Source organism: Onychomys torridus, chromosome X (assembly GCF_903995425.1).
Source record: "Onychomys torridus chromosome X, mOncTor1.1, whole genome shotgun sequence".
Classification (NCBI taxonomy): Eukaryota; Metazoa; Chordata; class Mammalia; order Rodentia; family Cricetidae; genus Onychomys; species Onychomys torridus.
In genome coordinates, this window is record NC_050466.1 from 60,986,394 (window position 1) to 61,003,432 (window position 17,039).

The 17,039-nt window shown below is 39.9% G+C and overlaps 1 protein-coding gene across 2 annotated transcripts in view; it reads left to right on the plus strand.

The window, feature by feature from the left end:
* Txlng (taxilin gamma) overlaps positions 1-17,039 on the plus strand; it is a 55,282-nt gene that overhangs the window by 11,691 nt on the left and 26,552 nt on the right. For both annotated transcript variants that reach the window (XM_036174230.1, XM_036174231.1), the window contains exon 2: positions 12,694-12,997. In XM_036174230.1, the coding sequence (XP_036030123.1) occupies positions 12,694-12,997 (304 nt within the window). The remainder of the gene's footprint in view (positions 1-12,693; positions 12,998-17,039) is intronic.

Sequence of the window (17,039 nt, forward strand, 5' to 3'; positions counted from 1 at the left end):
AATTTTAAAATGAATGTATTGTTGTATATGCATGTGGGAATATTGGTACATGTGTGGTGATCAGAGAATTTTGGAGAGTTGGTTCTCTTCTACCATGGGTTCTAGGGATTGAACTCAGGTTATTAGGCTTATGTAACAAGAACTTTTATCCACTGATAGATCTTGCAGACCCATTTTTTGGCATTTAAAAATGTATTATTTTTGTGTATAGGTGTGTGTGCCTGTGTGGGTTTGTGTGCCATGTGGTTGTAGGAGCTCTTGGTGGCCAGTAAAAGACACTTCCTGGAACTGGAGTTATAGGCAATTGTGAGGCACCATGTGGGTGCTAGGAACCTCACCCAGGTCTTCAAGAACAGCAATTACTCATAACCATTGAACCATCTCTCCAGCCCAACTGACATTTGTATTCATATTTCTTTTATTATAAGTGAGGTTGAAAAAATTTTTTTTATTGGATATTTTCAGTTCTTTAATTGTGATATATCTATTCACAAGCCCTTGAAAATTAGGGCTTCTGTGACTTTTGAGTTAGTCTGAATTTTTCAGTTACCATTTAGTGACTTTGACTCCACTCCCCAGCCACCCACACCCACACCCCTGGTTGTTTGTGGTTTTCACTTTTCATGTTTCAGTTTTGGTTTACCTGCAGGTGTAAGAATACCACTTTGTCTCCCTTCCCCCTTCCTCCCACTCCCTCCCAATATGGTTTAGGGTATGTCCTAAATCATTTGTTTTCTCTACCAGTTTGAAGTAACACCATTTTTAATGTTTGTGTAATCTGTATTTGAAAATAGTGCTACATAATTAGGAACTCTCAGAAGTATTTCATGATTAAAATATCAATTAAATGTCTCCTGTCATAAGTTTATATTTTGAGACATGAAGAATTTATCATTTTTGTGTGTGTCCAAAAGAAGTTGACATCAGATATCGTCTGTGATTACTCTCTGAACCTTATTTATTTATTTAGAGGTAATGTTCTCTTTGTAGCTCTGGCTGTCCTGGAAGTCACTGTATATACCAGGCTGGCCTCAAACTCCCAAGTATTGAGATTAAAGGTGTGTGCTATTATGACTAGCCTGAACCTTACTCAATTTGACAAAGCTGTCTGGCCAGTAAGCTCAGAGATCTGCTTTTCTCTATACCCTTTACCTCTAAGGCTGGGGTTACCGATGCACATCCCTGTTCTTGTTTTTATGTGGATGCTGGGGATCTGAACTGAGGTCCTCATACTCATGCAGCAGGTACTTCACTGACTGAAACACCTCCCTAGTTCCTAATTTGTTATCCTTTGAATATAGGCATAAGCCAGGTGTGGTGGTGCATGATTGAAACTGAGGCAAGAGGATTGCAACAGATTTTTTTAAAGATTTATTTATTTATTATGTATACAGCATGTATGACTGCAGGCCAGAAGAGGGTACCAGATCTCATTACAGATGGTTCTGGAGCCACCATGTGGTTGCTGGGAATTGAACTCAGGACCTCTGGAAGAGCAGTCAGTGCTCTTAACCTCTGAGCCATCTCTCTAGCCCGGATTGCAACAGATTTAAGACCAGCATGGGATATATAGTGTAAACTTGTCTCAAAAGACAAAAGCTGGCAAAACAAACAGAAATTCACATAAAAAACTGTAGAGATATATACACCAAAATCTAATACACAGTAGAATACAGTGATTATCATTTGATCAGTTAAAAGTAAAAACCTTTTTATTTCATTTGGTTCTTCTGTCTCAACACAGAAAGACATGTCACTGTTTAAGGAAACATTGAAGCTGGGTGTGGTGGTGTACACTTGTAATCCCAGTACTCAGAAAGCAGGTGCAGATTGATCTTTGTGAGTTTGAGGCTAGGCAGGGCTCCATAATGAGACCCTGCCCCCCCCCCAAAAGGAGACACTGGGGCTGGAGAGATGGCTCAATGGTTAAGAGCACTGACTGCTCTTCCAGAGGACCAGGGTTCAATTCCTAGCACCCACATGGCAGCTCACACTTGTCTGTAACTCCAAGATCTGACACCCTCACACAGTAGGCAAAACACTAATGCACATAAAATAAAAATAAATTTTAAAAAAGTAGATAGAGGATAATTACAAAGCAGTCAGTTGTTCAGGTTACCAATATGGACTGAGAAACTTAAATTGCTAGGGTTCAAATCTTCACCCTGCAATATAGAGTAACCTTTGACCATACACTTTGCCATGCCACAATTTGTTTATCTGTGCAAGAAAGTGATGAAACTTTCATCATGACCTTGTTTAGATGAAGTTAGTTAATAATAGGAAGTGATTACCATGGTCCCTGGCTATAATAGTCATTGTGTTAGCTGCTGCAGATATTATTCATAGAAAAGATTATATGAAAAAATACACCTAGAATGCTTATGAGATAGTAAGAAAGTAAGTTTCCTTTTTGTTTTAAAGATAGGGTCTTATGTATCCAAGGTTAACTTTGAACTTCTGATCATTCTGCCTTCACCTCCCAAGTGTTGAATTGTAGGCATGTACTGAATCATCGTGCCAGGTTTAAAATGATTCTGGGGACTGAACCCAGGGCTTTCTACAAATTTAGCTACATACATCCCCAGCTGCCAGAGTAAGAAATTTCATTGACTACATTATACAGAATACTCTTGAAGAAACAAGGACTAGGAAATCATTCACATGTTGGCCTAGAAATTTGCTTTATATATAATAGTCCAGTATAGAGCTTAAAGTACACTGGTAAAAATGTAGAATAGAAAAATGGGCTTGCTGTTTCAGTAATATTTGTTGACTTCAGCCTTAGCTGAAACTAGGCTAAAAAACTAGAAAAAAAACCAGAAAGTTTTTATAGAGCCAAAGTAAGCCATTAGCAAATATGAAAAATTCCACAATCCTACTCCATTAAAATTAGTTACTTAGAGAGAAGGGAGAAGTAATCCTGCCTTATTTAAAGATAAAACAATAGTAGCACTTCCTTTGACATATGACAGGAATTCAGAGGTAGAAGTAGCTACAAAGATTGAAAAATTAGTGAGCAGTGGTGGTGCATGCCTTTAATCCTGGCACTCAGGAGGCAGAGGCAAGTGGATCTTTGAATATGAAACCTGGTCTACAGGGCAAGTCCCAGGACAGGACTACACGAAGAACCCAGTCTCAAAAAACAAGACAAAACAAAAAAATTGGAAAATGGAAAGTATTAACTATATAGGGGATGACAGTGTTTTAGTTAGGGTTTCTATTGCTATGAAGAGACCCCATGACCACGGCAACTCTTATAAATGAAAACATTTAATTGAGGTGGCTCCCTTACAGTTTCAGAGGTTCAGTCCATTATCATCATGGTGGAGAGCGTGGTAACATGCAGGCAGATGTGCTGGAGGAGTGGCTGAGGGTCCTACATCTTTCAGGCAACAGGAAGTCGACTGAGACACTGGGCGGTATCCTGAGCATAGTAAACCTCAAGTGCACCCCTACATGATACACTTCCTCTAAGGCCACTGCAACAAAGACACACCTCCTGATAGTGCCAATCTCTGTGAGATTATAGGGGCCATTCCATTCAAACCACCACATCCAGCATATAATTAAAAGGAAAACATGAGATGTGAAGGTGCACTGTGTACCATCTTTATGCTGAATGCCACTGGCCATTTTGAGTTGGGTGATGGTTTTTGGTATTTTTAAAAAATATTTTTATTATTGTGTTTGTGTATGTATGTATGTGGATGTGTCATGGTGTGTGGGAGGTCAGAAGATAATTTTGTGGAGTTGATTGTCTCCTTGTGCTTTTATGTGGGTTCAGAGATCACATTCAGGTTGTGAGGCTTGTGCAATGAGCACTTTTTACTTTGTGAGCTATCTTTGCTGGGTCTGTTTTTGGCCCTTCTTCAGTCTTTTATTTTATTATTTTTTGAGACAAGTCTCACCATGTAGCCTTGGCTGGCCTGGGACTTGCTATGTAGACCATGCTGGCCTCAGACTTACAGACATCTGTCTTGTCTCCTGAGTGCTGAAATTACAAGTGTGTGATACCATGCACTGCTTTTCTTTAATCTTTAAATAGTCTTTTCTATATATGCTAAGAGTTACTATATACTATTAATCTGAAAACAATAATAGCTTTTTGTGTATGATATATATATAACACATATGTGCACATTTGTGTACATGCATGTCCTGAGGCAAGGGACCAGTGTTGGGTGTCTTCCTCAACCACTCAAGGTCCTATGATTCTTCTTTCTCTGCCTCCTCAATGCTGAAATTAGACAAGCTGTGCCAAGTTTTTCTTATGAATGGGTGTGTGTGTGTGTGTGTGTGTGTGTGTGTGTGTGTGTGTGTGTGTTTAGGCCAGAGGACTGCAGAGGACTGAGATGTTCTTTTTTTTGTACCTTTTTTTTTTTGGTTTTTTGAGACAGGGTTTTTCTGTATAGCCTTGGCTGTCCTAGAACTCAACTCTGTAAACCAGCTGGCCTTGAACTCACAGAGATCCTCCTGGCTCTGTTCCACCCCACCCCTAGAATGCTGGAATTAGTGTGAGCCACCACCACCTGGCGACTGAGATGTTCTGCTGTTCTATCATCTGCCACCTTATTTCTTTGAGATGGGGTTTCTCACTCAATCTGAAGTTAAAACTGGTAGCCAATAAGCCACAGTGATTCTCCTGTCTCCACTCTCTACAGCTCTGGGATTACTGGTATGTGTCCATGCCCAGCTTTTTACATGGCTGCTGGGTTCCTAGCTTAGGTCCTCATGTTTTCAGCAAGGCCTTTACCCACTGAGCCATCTCCTCAGCCTTTTAGTATAACTTAAATTTATTTATATATTCATTTAGTTTTCAAGTTTTTGAGACAAGGCTTTGCTCTATAGACCAGACTAACTTGGACCTTGCTTTGTAGACCAAGCTGTCTGAATTTGTAGCCTCTGCCTTCTGAGTGCTAGGATTACAACTCTGTATCACTACATCTGACAAGAACAGCTTAGAAATGTTTTTTTTAAGATTTATTTATTATATATACAGTGTTCTGCTTGCATGTATGTCTGCAAACCAGAAGAAGGCATCAGATCTCACCATAGATGGTTGTGGACATTCCCTGGTGGTGTAGTGGTTAGGATTCGGTGCTCTCACCATAGATGGTTGTGAGCTACCATGTGGTCACGGGGATTTGAACTCAGGACCTCTGGAAGAACAACCAGTGCTCTTAACCGCTGAGCCATCTCCCCAGCCCAGAAATGTTTTTAATTAGTTTTATTTATTTAATGTTTCTCTGTGTGGGCATAGAACATATGTGGAGGTAAGAGGACAACTCTCTCAGGATTCAGTCCTTTCCTTACCTGTGGGACCTGAGTATTGAACTTATGTAGAGAGGCTTGTGATTAAGCCCCTCTCCTCGCTGAGTCATCTCATTGGCCCTCAAATAACTTTTAATTCAATCTCCTTTGACATTTTGAAATAGGCAAAATTGTGCCTTTTCTCCAAATTGGGGCAATAAAAAAATCAGAAGTGGGTAAAAATATTTACCAATCATATCTGATAAGGGACTTCTATCTATTTATATAAAGTATAAAAGTAACAAGTAACTAAATTACAAAATGGACAAAACATGAATAAACTTTTTTTCCAAAGAAGGTATACAAATGCCTAATAAGCAAAAGATAGGTGCCAATCATCTTCAATCCTCAGAGAAATGCAAACACAAATTAGTTACTATCATAGCACTCTTGATGGGTATAGTTAAAAAGACAGATAATTAACTCGGCAAGGATATGGAGGAATTAGAAACCTTATGCACGGCTGGTGAATTCAAATGTTACAGTGGGCTTGGGGAAACAGTTCAGCAATTCCTCAAAAAGTTAAGTGGCTATGGATCTAGCAGCTTTTCTTGCTATATGCTCTGCAGAGATGTAAGTGCATTTCCACAAAAACATGCATTAGTTTTTATAACAGAATTGGTCATAATAGCCAAAAATTGGAAATAATTCAAATACCCATCAATTAGCAAATGGATAAATAAAATGTGGTTTGTATCTGCAGTGAAGAAGTATTCAGTCATTAGGAGTGAAGTACTAATAGGTGCTGCAGCATGGGATACATGTCAAATGAAAGAAGTCAGGAAGGGCCACAGACTTGGATCCCATCTGTAGAAAATGTCCAGAACAGACCAAAATATATAGAGAAAGTATATAGGGAAAGTAGATTAGTTACCTAGGCCTGGGGTTAGTGGGGAAGATGAAAGGCTGATAGCTAAAAAGTACAAGGGATTTTTGTTATTATTGCTATTTGTTTGCTTTTGGTTTTTAAGAAAGCATCTCTTGCCCAGCAGTGGTGGCACACTCCTTTAATCAATCCCAGCACTTTGGAGGCAGAGGCAGTCGGATCTCTGTGAGTTTGAGGCCAGCCTGGTCTACAAAATAAGTTCCAGGACAGCCAGAGCTGCTATACAGGAAAACCCTGTGTCAAAAAAAAAAAGAAAAAGAAAAAAAGAAAAAGCATCTCTTGTAGCCCAAGATGGCCCTGAACTCCTGTCCTTCTACCTCCACTTTCCTAATACTGGGATTATACATATATGCTACCGCACTGGTCTCAGGTTTCTTAAAATGACAAAAGTCCCTCTTGCCTACCTGCTACAGATTAAAAAAAAATAACACCACAGCATTCTTTCAAAGACACTTTGAATTTGTGCTCATGTTTTCCTAAGTGTTGTTCCCATTGGTACTCAGTCTCTACTCAATTGGAATCTCTGGGAAGTGATAAAGGAGTTGGCAAAAAGAAAGGGGCTTCTCAAGGTCAGCTTCTGGAGGGCTGAGTCAGGGCCAGAGGGGAAGTACAGTAATGGGAGGATAAGACATCTCATTCAGGTCAAGCAGAGTCTAGTCCAACATTAAGAGAATTTGCTACTCTTAAAGCGTACCCAGGTTTGGTCCCCAGCACCCACATGGAGGCTCACAACCATCTGTAACTCCAGTTCCAAGGGATCTGTCCTCTGCTGACCTCCCCGAGCAACAGGCATATATATGTTGCACATATGCCCAGATGTGCTCCTTTTTGGTTCATTTCAGCTCATTTTCCAAGTCTTCAGTTATCTTTTCTAGTTTGCTTACCAATCTCACAGCAAACTCAGTGTGGATGTCTTCCTCCTTTAGTTTATCACAAGAATCTTTTTCTCATTGTCATATTGGTTTTCTTTTTTTAAAAAAATGTATGTATGTGAGTGTTTTACTGCATGCATATTTGTGCACCACATGCCTGCTTGGTGCCTTTGGAGGACAGAAGTTGTCAGATCCTCTGGCCTAGAGTTCCAGATGGCTGTGAGCTGCCATGTACGTGCTGGGAACCAAACCTGAATCCTCTGCAAAAGCAGCAAGTACTCCACTTAGAGCTTCATATAATTTTCACCATCCTTTTGTTTGTTTGTTTGTTTTGAGACAGGGTTTCTCTGTGTAGTTTTGGTGCCTGTCCTGGATCTCACTCTGTAGACCAGGCTGGCCTCGAACTCACAGAGATCCACCTGCCTCTGCCTCCCGAGTGCTGGGATTAAAGGCGTGCGCCACCACTGCCCAGCAAGTACTCTTAATCACTGAGCCATGTCTCCAGCCTTATATTTGTTTTCTTTTGAGAGTGCTTTTCCTCAGCTCAAGTGCTTCAGGTTCTGGCAGTCTGATATGCTCATCCCACTTGTCAGTGGGACTCTGCCTGTTCAGCTCACTCCACTGTTTATTCCATGTCTCCTTCAGTAGTCAGCAACACACAATCCACCCTTCCATATTTGCCTCTTCTGCAGTGGGCTTACTTCTTTGAGCTTACTTCTTTCCTGAAGTCCCATCTTTATCATTTAGGACATGGTTTTCAATACCTTCAAACTTCTCTCACTCTCAGCAGCTGTCTCTGCTTTCTCAGAGCTGCTTCTCCTGAGCACTGGGCAACTTTTCCTCTTCAACCAGTTGTATCCTGTGCTCAAGGAAACTACCTCAGCCTCATGGGTCCACATTTCTCCCTCTACTTCCTCCGGAGGCACTTGGGTATCCTGCATCATTGCCTTGCTGCCGTGGAATCTGGATCTAGTGCTACATGTCAGCCATAGTACCCACCAGCTGCTTCTCAACTCAGGTTCCTGCTACCTTCAGTATTGTAGCTACTTTTCATAGGAACTAATTTTTATCACTTTAGGACAAATAGTTGTTTTGTTCCTTATACCTCTTTTTTTGATTTTTCAACACAGGGTTTCTCTCTTTAGTTCGTGCTGTCCTGGAACCCACTTTGTAGACCAGGCTGGCCTCGAACTCAGAGATCCTCCTGCCTCAGTCCCTCTCCCCCAAGTGCTGGGATTAAAGGTGTGCGCAACCACCACTCAGCCTTTTTATGAGCATTGTGACTCATAACCTTTAATCCCAGCACTCAGTGGCAGAGGCAGGCAGATCTCTGTGAGGTCAAGGTCAGCTTGATATGTGTATATACACACACACACATAGTGAGTTTCAGGACAGCTAGGCTACATAGTGAGACACTGACTCAGTAAAAACAAAACAAATAAGTAGTATGTAAATTGTAACTTGTATGTGCTTTCTGTACCAGAGATTGAATCCTTGGTTTTAGGCATCCTACCATTGAGCTATGTCTCTAGCCCCTAAATTGCAACTTTAATTTTTATATATATATATATATATATATATATATATATATATATATATATATATTTATATTTATATTTATATTTATATTTATATTTATATTTATATTTATATTTATATTTATATTTATATTTATATTTATATATTTATATTATATATAGTTTTTTAATAGTATACAAGGCATTAGGTATTATCCTTAACATTTTGTTATTTATTTATCGAGGCCAAGCCTCACCATGTAAGTCATATAAACCAGGCTTATCTTGAACTCACAGCCACTGTCTCCAGAGTGCTGGTATTAAAGGCAAGTACCACCATACCCAACATCCTTGTGTAACTTTTAACAGACTTTGAAGTAACATTTGTCTGTGTTCAGAAAAGTACACAAATTATGAATGTTCGGATTTAATAAATTTTTAGGAGGATAATATCTGTGTTATTTCATCTATATCAAGAAATATTACCAAGCATTCTAGAAAGCCCAACCAGTGCCTCATTTCTAGTACCATCCATTCACCTTGCTTCTTTTTATATATAGATTGTTTCCTTCAGTAACTATTCTTCACTGCCTTCCTCTTAAGCCAAGCTGCTGTATTTGCAGTAGTTCATTCTCCTTGCTCAATGGTCTAACATATTGCAATTGATCAGTTCTTCTATTGAATTGATTTTATTTTAGGGCCATTCCAAGTAGTGTTGCTTTAAACATTTTTGGCCTTTCAGTGCACCCATGTACACACTTGGGTGGAATCCTAGGAGTGGAATTAAGTCGGTTAGAAGCTATCCATATTGCCACAGAATTGCAGTGCCAATTTGTTCTCCAGAAAGCAGTGTCACTGGCCTATAATTCTAGCATTTGGGATGTGGTGTCTGGAGGACCAGGAGTTCAAAGTCATTTTTTTTGAGATACAGTCAATTTGAGGCCAGCCTGGACTACTTGTGACCCTGTCTTTAATAGATGCAAACAGCCTCCCAAAAGCACAGTAATTGATTTATATCAACCCTAGATTATAAAAGATAAGTATTAGTTGCCTTAATATCTTCATTCCCTACTGCACTGATCCTTTATTTTTTTCCATCAATGGAGGAAGTAAGGACAGGATCCTGGTGGCAGGAGCTGCTGCACAGGCCATGGGTGGGTGCTACTTACTGGCTTGCTCCTCATGGCTTGCTTTCTTATAGAACCCAGGACTACCAGCCCAGGGATGGCACCTCCCACAATGGGCTGGACCCTCCCCCATCAAACACAAGTTAAGAAAATGCTCTATAGGCTTGTCTGCAGCCTGATCTTATGGAGGCGATTTCTCAATTGAGGTTCCTCCTTTCCAATGACTGTAGCTTCTATCAAGTTAACATAAAACCAGCAAGCACATATAAAATCAAAATCTGCCCATTCACAGACCATTAAGTTCCAACACTGAGGTCTGAGAAACATTCTGAAGACCACATTCAGGCTTCCATCCACACCTCCGGTAACTCGTCTTCTGAGAAACCTCACTCAGCTCCACTGTCTCCATCCCTAAAAAGTGCACTATTGCAGAAGTTTTTGTAAAGATTTGGAAGGTTTCTTGGGAATATTTACACAGTTCATAGGTTCAGTTCATTATCAGGATGACAGGGATTCAGGGCAGCATGCAGACAGATGTGGTGCTAGAGTAGTAGCTGAGAGTCCTACATCTTGCAGCCAACAGGCCCTTCAGTTGTTTTTAGCTCTTCAACTGGATATGTTACACTTTGAAGTATTTTATTTTAATTATGTGTAATAGATGTGTATATAGGTATGTGCATGTGAGGGCACTGCTCCTATAGGCTGGAGGTGATGGATCTCTCTGAAGCTAGAGTTTAGGCAGGTGTGAGCCTCTAGGAACCAAACTCAGGTCCTTCAGAAGACAAGTATACACTTTTAACCACTGAGACATCTCTTATCCCTGGTATGTTACAATTGGAAATAATAGGTGGCTCAATGGGTTAAGGCAGTTGCCATCAAGCCTGAAAACCAAAGTTCAATCCCTGGGAGCCACAAGGTAGGAGAGAACCAACTCCTACAAGTTGTCTTCTGATAACTTGACATATGTATTGTGGCATGCCTACACACACACACACACACACACACACACACACATTCACACACAAAAAATAAATAAGTGTATTAAAAGACTTTTTTTTTTTTTTTTTGGTTTTTCAAAACAAGGTTTCTCTGTGTAGCTTTGGAGCCTGTCCTGGAACTCACTCAGTAGCCCAGACTGGCCTCAAACTCACAAAGATCTACCTGCCTCTGCCTCCCAAGTGCTAAGGATTAAAGGCGTGTGCCACCACCAAACCAGATTCCTGCTCTATCATTAATTGTTCTTGGTTTTATTTTTGCTCAGGCTCAAAATTTTCCTACCTGAGTTTTCTAAGTATCTGGCTCCCATTAATTTTACTTTGTTTTGAGGCAAGGTTTCACTTTGTAGCTCAGACTGGCCTGGAACTCTATACGGTTCAGGCTGGTCTTGAATTTGCTTCAGTCTTCCTGCTTTAACCTTTTATTTATTTTAACTTTCTTAATTGAAAACACATTTTATATACAATATATTTTGACCATGCTTTTTCCTTCCCTTAATTCCTTCCAGATCTGCTGTAACATTTTAAGTACTAGTATTGTAGGTGTAAACCATCAGGCTGAGCAGCCATAACTTGAAAAAAAGTACTGTTGGTTTTTGTTGTTGTTAGTTTGCTTTTTTGGTGCTGGTGCTTGATCCCAGGGCAATGCACATGTTAGGTAATCAATCATCTTTCCACTTAGCTACAACCATAATTCCACTAATTTTTCAAAGTATCTTTTCTCTCCTTGTGGTAAGAGAACTATATTAGATACCTTGTACCTCAATTGTACTCAGAAAGAAAGAAACCCTCTTTTCAACCAGAAGGGAAATGTAGAGTTTACAGTTGTGACATATCATGCAACCAAATAATAGTAACAAATAGGATACAGAGAAGACAAGTAAATAGGGTTAGCCAAGTGTGGTAGTACTCACCTTTAATCTCAGAATTCAGCAAGCCCAGGCAGAAAGATAGCAAGTTCTAGGCCAACCTGAGCTATGTATAGCAAGACCTTGTTTTGAACAAAAATATTACAAAAGAAAATAAGGTAAAAATAATGATTCAGGGGAGAAGAAAACCAGAATAAATGCATTTTTGGTCTGTTTTTTGTATGCATGCCTTTCATATTAGTGATAGGGAGAGGCATTTAACATACCAGTCTCGATTTCTATGGTATAACTTGAGAGAAGTTTATTACTTACTCACCCAATATTCTAGTATGCACTTTGTTTGCAAGTAGAGTGTCTTTCCTGTATAAATGTGGAATTTGGGCCAGGCTGCTTTTGTCGTCTGGCCATGTCATCTTATAGCACCTTGATGACCTCTGTATTCAGTCAGAGTGGGAAAAAGATGGAGGATAAAAATCTGGTTGCTGAAATGACAGTCATCGCCTCATCTACCTTCTGAGAATAAAAATCTGGTTGCTGAAGTAACACAGCCTCGACTATCATGGGAGTCTCACTTAGCTGTCAAGGGGCTGGGAAATGTAGTGTGCTACTACTGGGTGCTGGTACTTGTCCCTCAGTGCCTACTCCACTGGGTACTTTGGGAATTAGTTTTTGGTGGATAGCCACCTAGCTAGCTAGCTGCGCTGTCATCTTTTAACTTGGGGCAGTTTACTGTTTAAAAGATAGAAATTGTTTTTAAATGGTGAATTTTTATAGGGAAATAAGTTTAAATTTATTACTAACTGGCATTTTTGCCTCCTTTGGTAGCATATAGTTATGCTTTGTTTCAGCTTTATCTTTTGGAAGTACTCTGGATGAGACCCAGGGGCTCTTGAAGCAAAGCACTGCTACCTCAGAGATGTGCCCCATCTCTGTTTTAACTGTAATAACCTTATGTTTAACAGTTTAGATCATGTCTCAGTGAAGCTTAAAAGCTACCTTATTTACACCAAATTCACAAGCCACTAAGTAAAAAGCTGTCAAGCTATGGCATGCCATTGGTTATAGATATTGGTTACTTTTAATTTAACTCCGTTTTTTCTCCCCTTCCCTGTAGTTTGAAATTGGTACAATGGAAGAACCTGGAATTTGTGGGTTAGGAGTGAAAGCTGACATGTTGTGCAACTCTCAAGCAAATGATATTCTTCAACATCAAGACTCCAGTTGTGGTGGTACAACTAAGAAGCATTCACTGGAAGGGGATGAAGGCAGTGACTTTATAACAAAGAATAGGAATTTGGTGAGTTCAGCATTCCATGCACAGGAGTCAAGAGAAGAAATTCCTGGGCAAGAAGCTCGAACAGGTCCTCCTGATGGCCAGCAAGATTCAGAGTGCAGCAGGAACAAAGAGAAAACCTTAGGTAATAAGCTCTGTTCAGTAGTTGATGTTGTTTTCACTTTATTCACATTGTGTGTGCAACACAGGTGACCATGAACGTGGCGGCCAGGTTGGACATGCTTAGCTAGAACACATGTTGTGGGCCAGTGAAATGGCTCAGTGGGTAAAGGTACTTGCCGATAAGCCTGAGGGCCTGAGTCTGATCCCTGGGACCTACATGGTCTTTTTACCTCCACAGATGACTGTGGCATGCACATGTGAGCACATGTGCACATGCGCACACACATACACAGCGCTACATCAGTTTAAACACCTGTTGCCTCAGGTTAGTCAGCTTGTCAGCTGCAGTTATGTACAAGAGGTGGAAAGAACAATAGGAAGCTAAGTTATTTATCTCTATATAAACAAGAATTCTCAAGAAAAATTTGAGGACAGAGTGGCAATTGACTTGCTTTATTTGCTTCTTTACTAGACTGATCAAAATGTATGTGAAAATTATGTATTTATTTCATCAGTTTAAGACTGGACATTAAAAAAAAAAAACAGGCTGGGTGGTGGTGGCGCACGCCTTTAATCCCAGCACTTGGGAGACAGAGCCAGGCAGATCTCTGTGGGTTCAAGGCCAGCCTGGGCTACCAAGTGAGTTCCAGGAAAGGTGCAAAGCTACACAGAGAAACCCTGTCTCGAAAAAACCAAAAAAAAAAAAAAAAAAAAAGAAAAGAAAAGAACTGGACATAAAATTTTATCGACTGTATGTTAACTGTACTGCAGAAAGTGAGTTAACCCGCTTTCAAAGATATTTATTTTCTTTCTTCTATATAGCTTGTGTTTCAGACAAAGAATGTGATATGCTTGATTTTTTTATTTTTGTTTTTTTGAAACAAAATCTCATATAGTTACAGCTGACTTCAAAGTTTTTCTTTTTTCTTTTTTTTCCTCCCAAGACAGGGTTTCTCTGTGTAGCCCTGGCCATCCTGGAACTCACTCTGTAGACCAGGCTGGCCTTGAACCAGGCAGGTGAGATTCATCTGCTTCTGCTTCCTGAGCGCTGGGATTAAAGGTGCATACCATCACCGCCCAGCCAACTTCAAACTTCTTATGTAACTAAGGCTAGCCTTTAACTCCTGATCCTCTTAACTTAGCTCTCAAGTGCATCAAGGCATACATACCTGGCCAAACCATTAAAACATATGTTTTATGTTGTATTATTTTCTCTCATGCCAAGGATTGAACCTGTGGCCTTATGCATGCTAGGCGAGGACTCTACCACTGTGCTAGATCACCACTTTGTGATATGCTGGTCATGAAAATTGAAATCTTTGAGTCTCACTAGTTATCAGTTTTTTGGTTGTGAGCCTAGCCTTTAATGGCTGAGCCATCTCTCCCGCCCACCCCTCAGTTTTTTATTGTTTGTTTGTTTGTTTTGTTTCTTTTTTGTATTTTATTTTTGAGATAAGCTCTCACTATGTAGCCCTGGCTGGACTGGAACGTGCTATGTCGACCAGGTTGGTCTCAAGCTTAAAGATAAACACCTGCCTCTGCCTCCCAAGTGCCGAGTGCTGCAATTAAAAGTTTACCCCTGCAACTGGAAACCCCTCAATTTTTTATACTTTACGTCTATGATTGATAAGTGGTGGGTTTTTTTGTTTGTTTGTTTTTGTTTTGAGACAGGGTCTCACTATGCAACCCTGACTGACCTGAAATTCCCTACGTAGACTATTCTGGCCTTGAACTCATCTAGGATTAAAGGTGTTTGCCACTGCACCCAGCTCTATAGGTGTTGTATATATGTCTAGAGTTACCTTTCTTTGGGAAGGGGTTTTCTTTTTTCTTCTGTTTTTTTGAGACAAGGTCTCATATGAAGCCCTGGCTGGCCTTGAACTCAATGTATAGCCAAAGATGACCCTGGCCTCCTTAACCTTTTGTCTTCACCTCCCAAGTGTTGGATTATCAGTGTGTACCACCATGGCTTGCTTGAGTTACCTTTTTTATTAGCTTAATCTCCTGCTACTCTTTAAAATATAAAAAGTTAAGGAATATGAAAAATAATTTTAATTCTTTCAAAATGATACATTTCCTAAATCAGTAGCCCTAATTACATATAGAAAGTCAGAGGTAACACATAATTTACTATATGAACAAGCAATTCTATTTCTAGGCATATATACCAAGAAGATTGAAAATTATAAACACAGAAGTTTGTAGACAATGTTCATAGCTACATTTTTCTTAATAGCCCAAAAGGAGAAAAAACACAAATATTCATCATGTAATGATGAGTAAACAAAGTATGATCTAGCCATATGATAGACTATCACTTAGCCATATAAAGGAAGGCAGCATTGATTATCGTCTTCAAGAATGAATCTAGCAGAGCATTTTGCAGTGTAAAAGAAGCCAGACATGAAAGGCTACATATTGTATGATTCTCTTTTGTATGAAATATCCAGAATTGTAAAATTTATGTAAACAGAAAGTAGATTTGTGGTTGCCAGGGCTGGGGGTAGATGGAGGAGCAAGAAGTGACTGCTATTGGGTATGGTTTGTTTTGGGGGTTAATGAACACCCCCCAATTGGATAGCTGTGATAGTTGTACAGCCTTGTAAATATACTAAATTGTCTACTTTTTTCTTTTTGTTATACTCTAGAAATAAATGGTGTGTTTTAAAAGTTAATTTTACGAAGGTGAATGGTACATATCTATATCATCCCAGCTACTCTGGAGGCTGAGGCAGGAGGATTGTTTGAGCCTGGGAGTTCAAGGTCAACCTGGGTAACATCTCTCTAAAAACAAAAAAAAAGTTAAAAATAAATGAAAACTGAATTATAGTATGCAAATTCTGTTTCAAACACAGAAAAAGTCCTAGCACTGCAAAAGAAAAGAAAACAAAAACTCTTTCAATTTATGAATTCCCATAGTGGGGGCAGGAGGAGGGAAGGAGGGGATCTGTGATGCTATGTAAAATGAATAAAAAAGGTCTTAATAAAAAAAAAGAATTCCCATAATTTTTTTTATTTGTTTCTTTTTTGTTTTTTCGATACAGAGTTGTTCTATAGCCCTGGCTGTCCCTGGAACTAGCTCTATAGACAAGGCTAGCCTCAAACTCAGAGATCTGCTTGCCTCTGCCTCCGGAGTACTGAGATTAAAGTAATTTGCCACCACGGCCCGGCTTTCTTATAATGTTCTTATTAATCTTGGGCTAAATGGGTCTTGGTTTTTACTAATAAAACTTTATGTGGATAGAAAAGTTTCCTCCTAAGCCAGGCAGTGGTGGTACCCGCCTTTAATCCCAGCACTCCTGGGAGGCAGAGCCAGGTGGATCTCTGTGAGTTCAAGGCCAGCCTGGGCCACAGAGTGAGTTCCAGAACAGGCTCCAAAGCTATACAGAGAAACCCTGTCTCGAAAAACAAAACAAAACAAAAAAAGTTACTTCCTTTTTTGGGAGGTAGAAAAAGGTTTCTTACTCTGTTAGCCTGAACTCTTGGGCTATAGGGATCTTTCATATGCTCAAGACATCACTGCGCTCACATAAAAACGTATTCAATTTTGGAGTCATTCTGCTCTTTTCTTTCCATAGTAATCTATATACCAGAGTCATTAAGGTACATACAGTTATGAGGTAGCTCATGTGTAAAATGAAAATGGTGGCAGGCAGTGATGGCGCCCGCCTTTAATCCCAGCACTCAGGAGGTAGAGGCAGGCAGAGCTCTTGAGTTTGAGGCCAGCCTGGTCTACAGAGTGAGTTCCAGGACAGCCAGTGCTGTTGGTTACACAGAGAAATCCTACTCAGAAAAAAAAAAAGTAGGGGTGGGGAGAAAGAAAGAAAAATGTTACTTTGGCTGGAGAAATGGCTTGCTGCTATTGCAGAGGATTCAGGTTTGATACCCAGCATCCACATGATGCCTTATAACCATCTGTAACTCCAGTTCCAGGGAAACAGACGCCCTCTTCTGGCCTCTGTAGGCACTATGCATGTATGTGGTACACATATATGCAGGCAAAACATTTGCACACCAAAAATAAAAGTAAATCTCAAAAAAAGAAATACCTTTAATCCTACCAC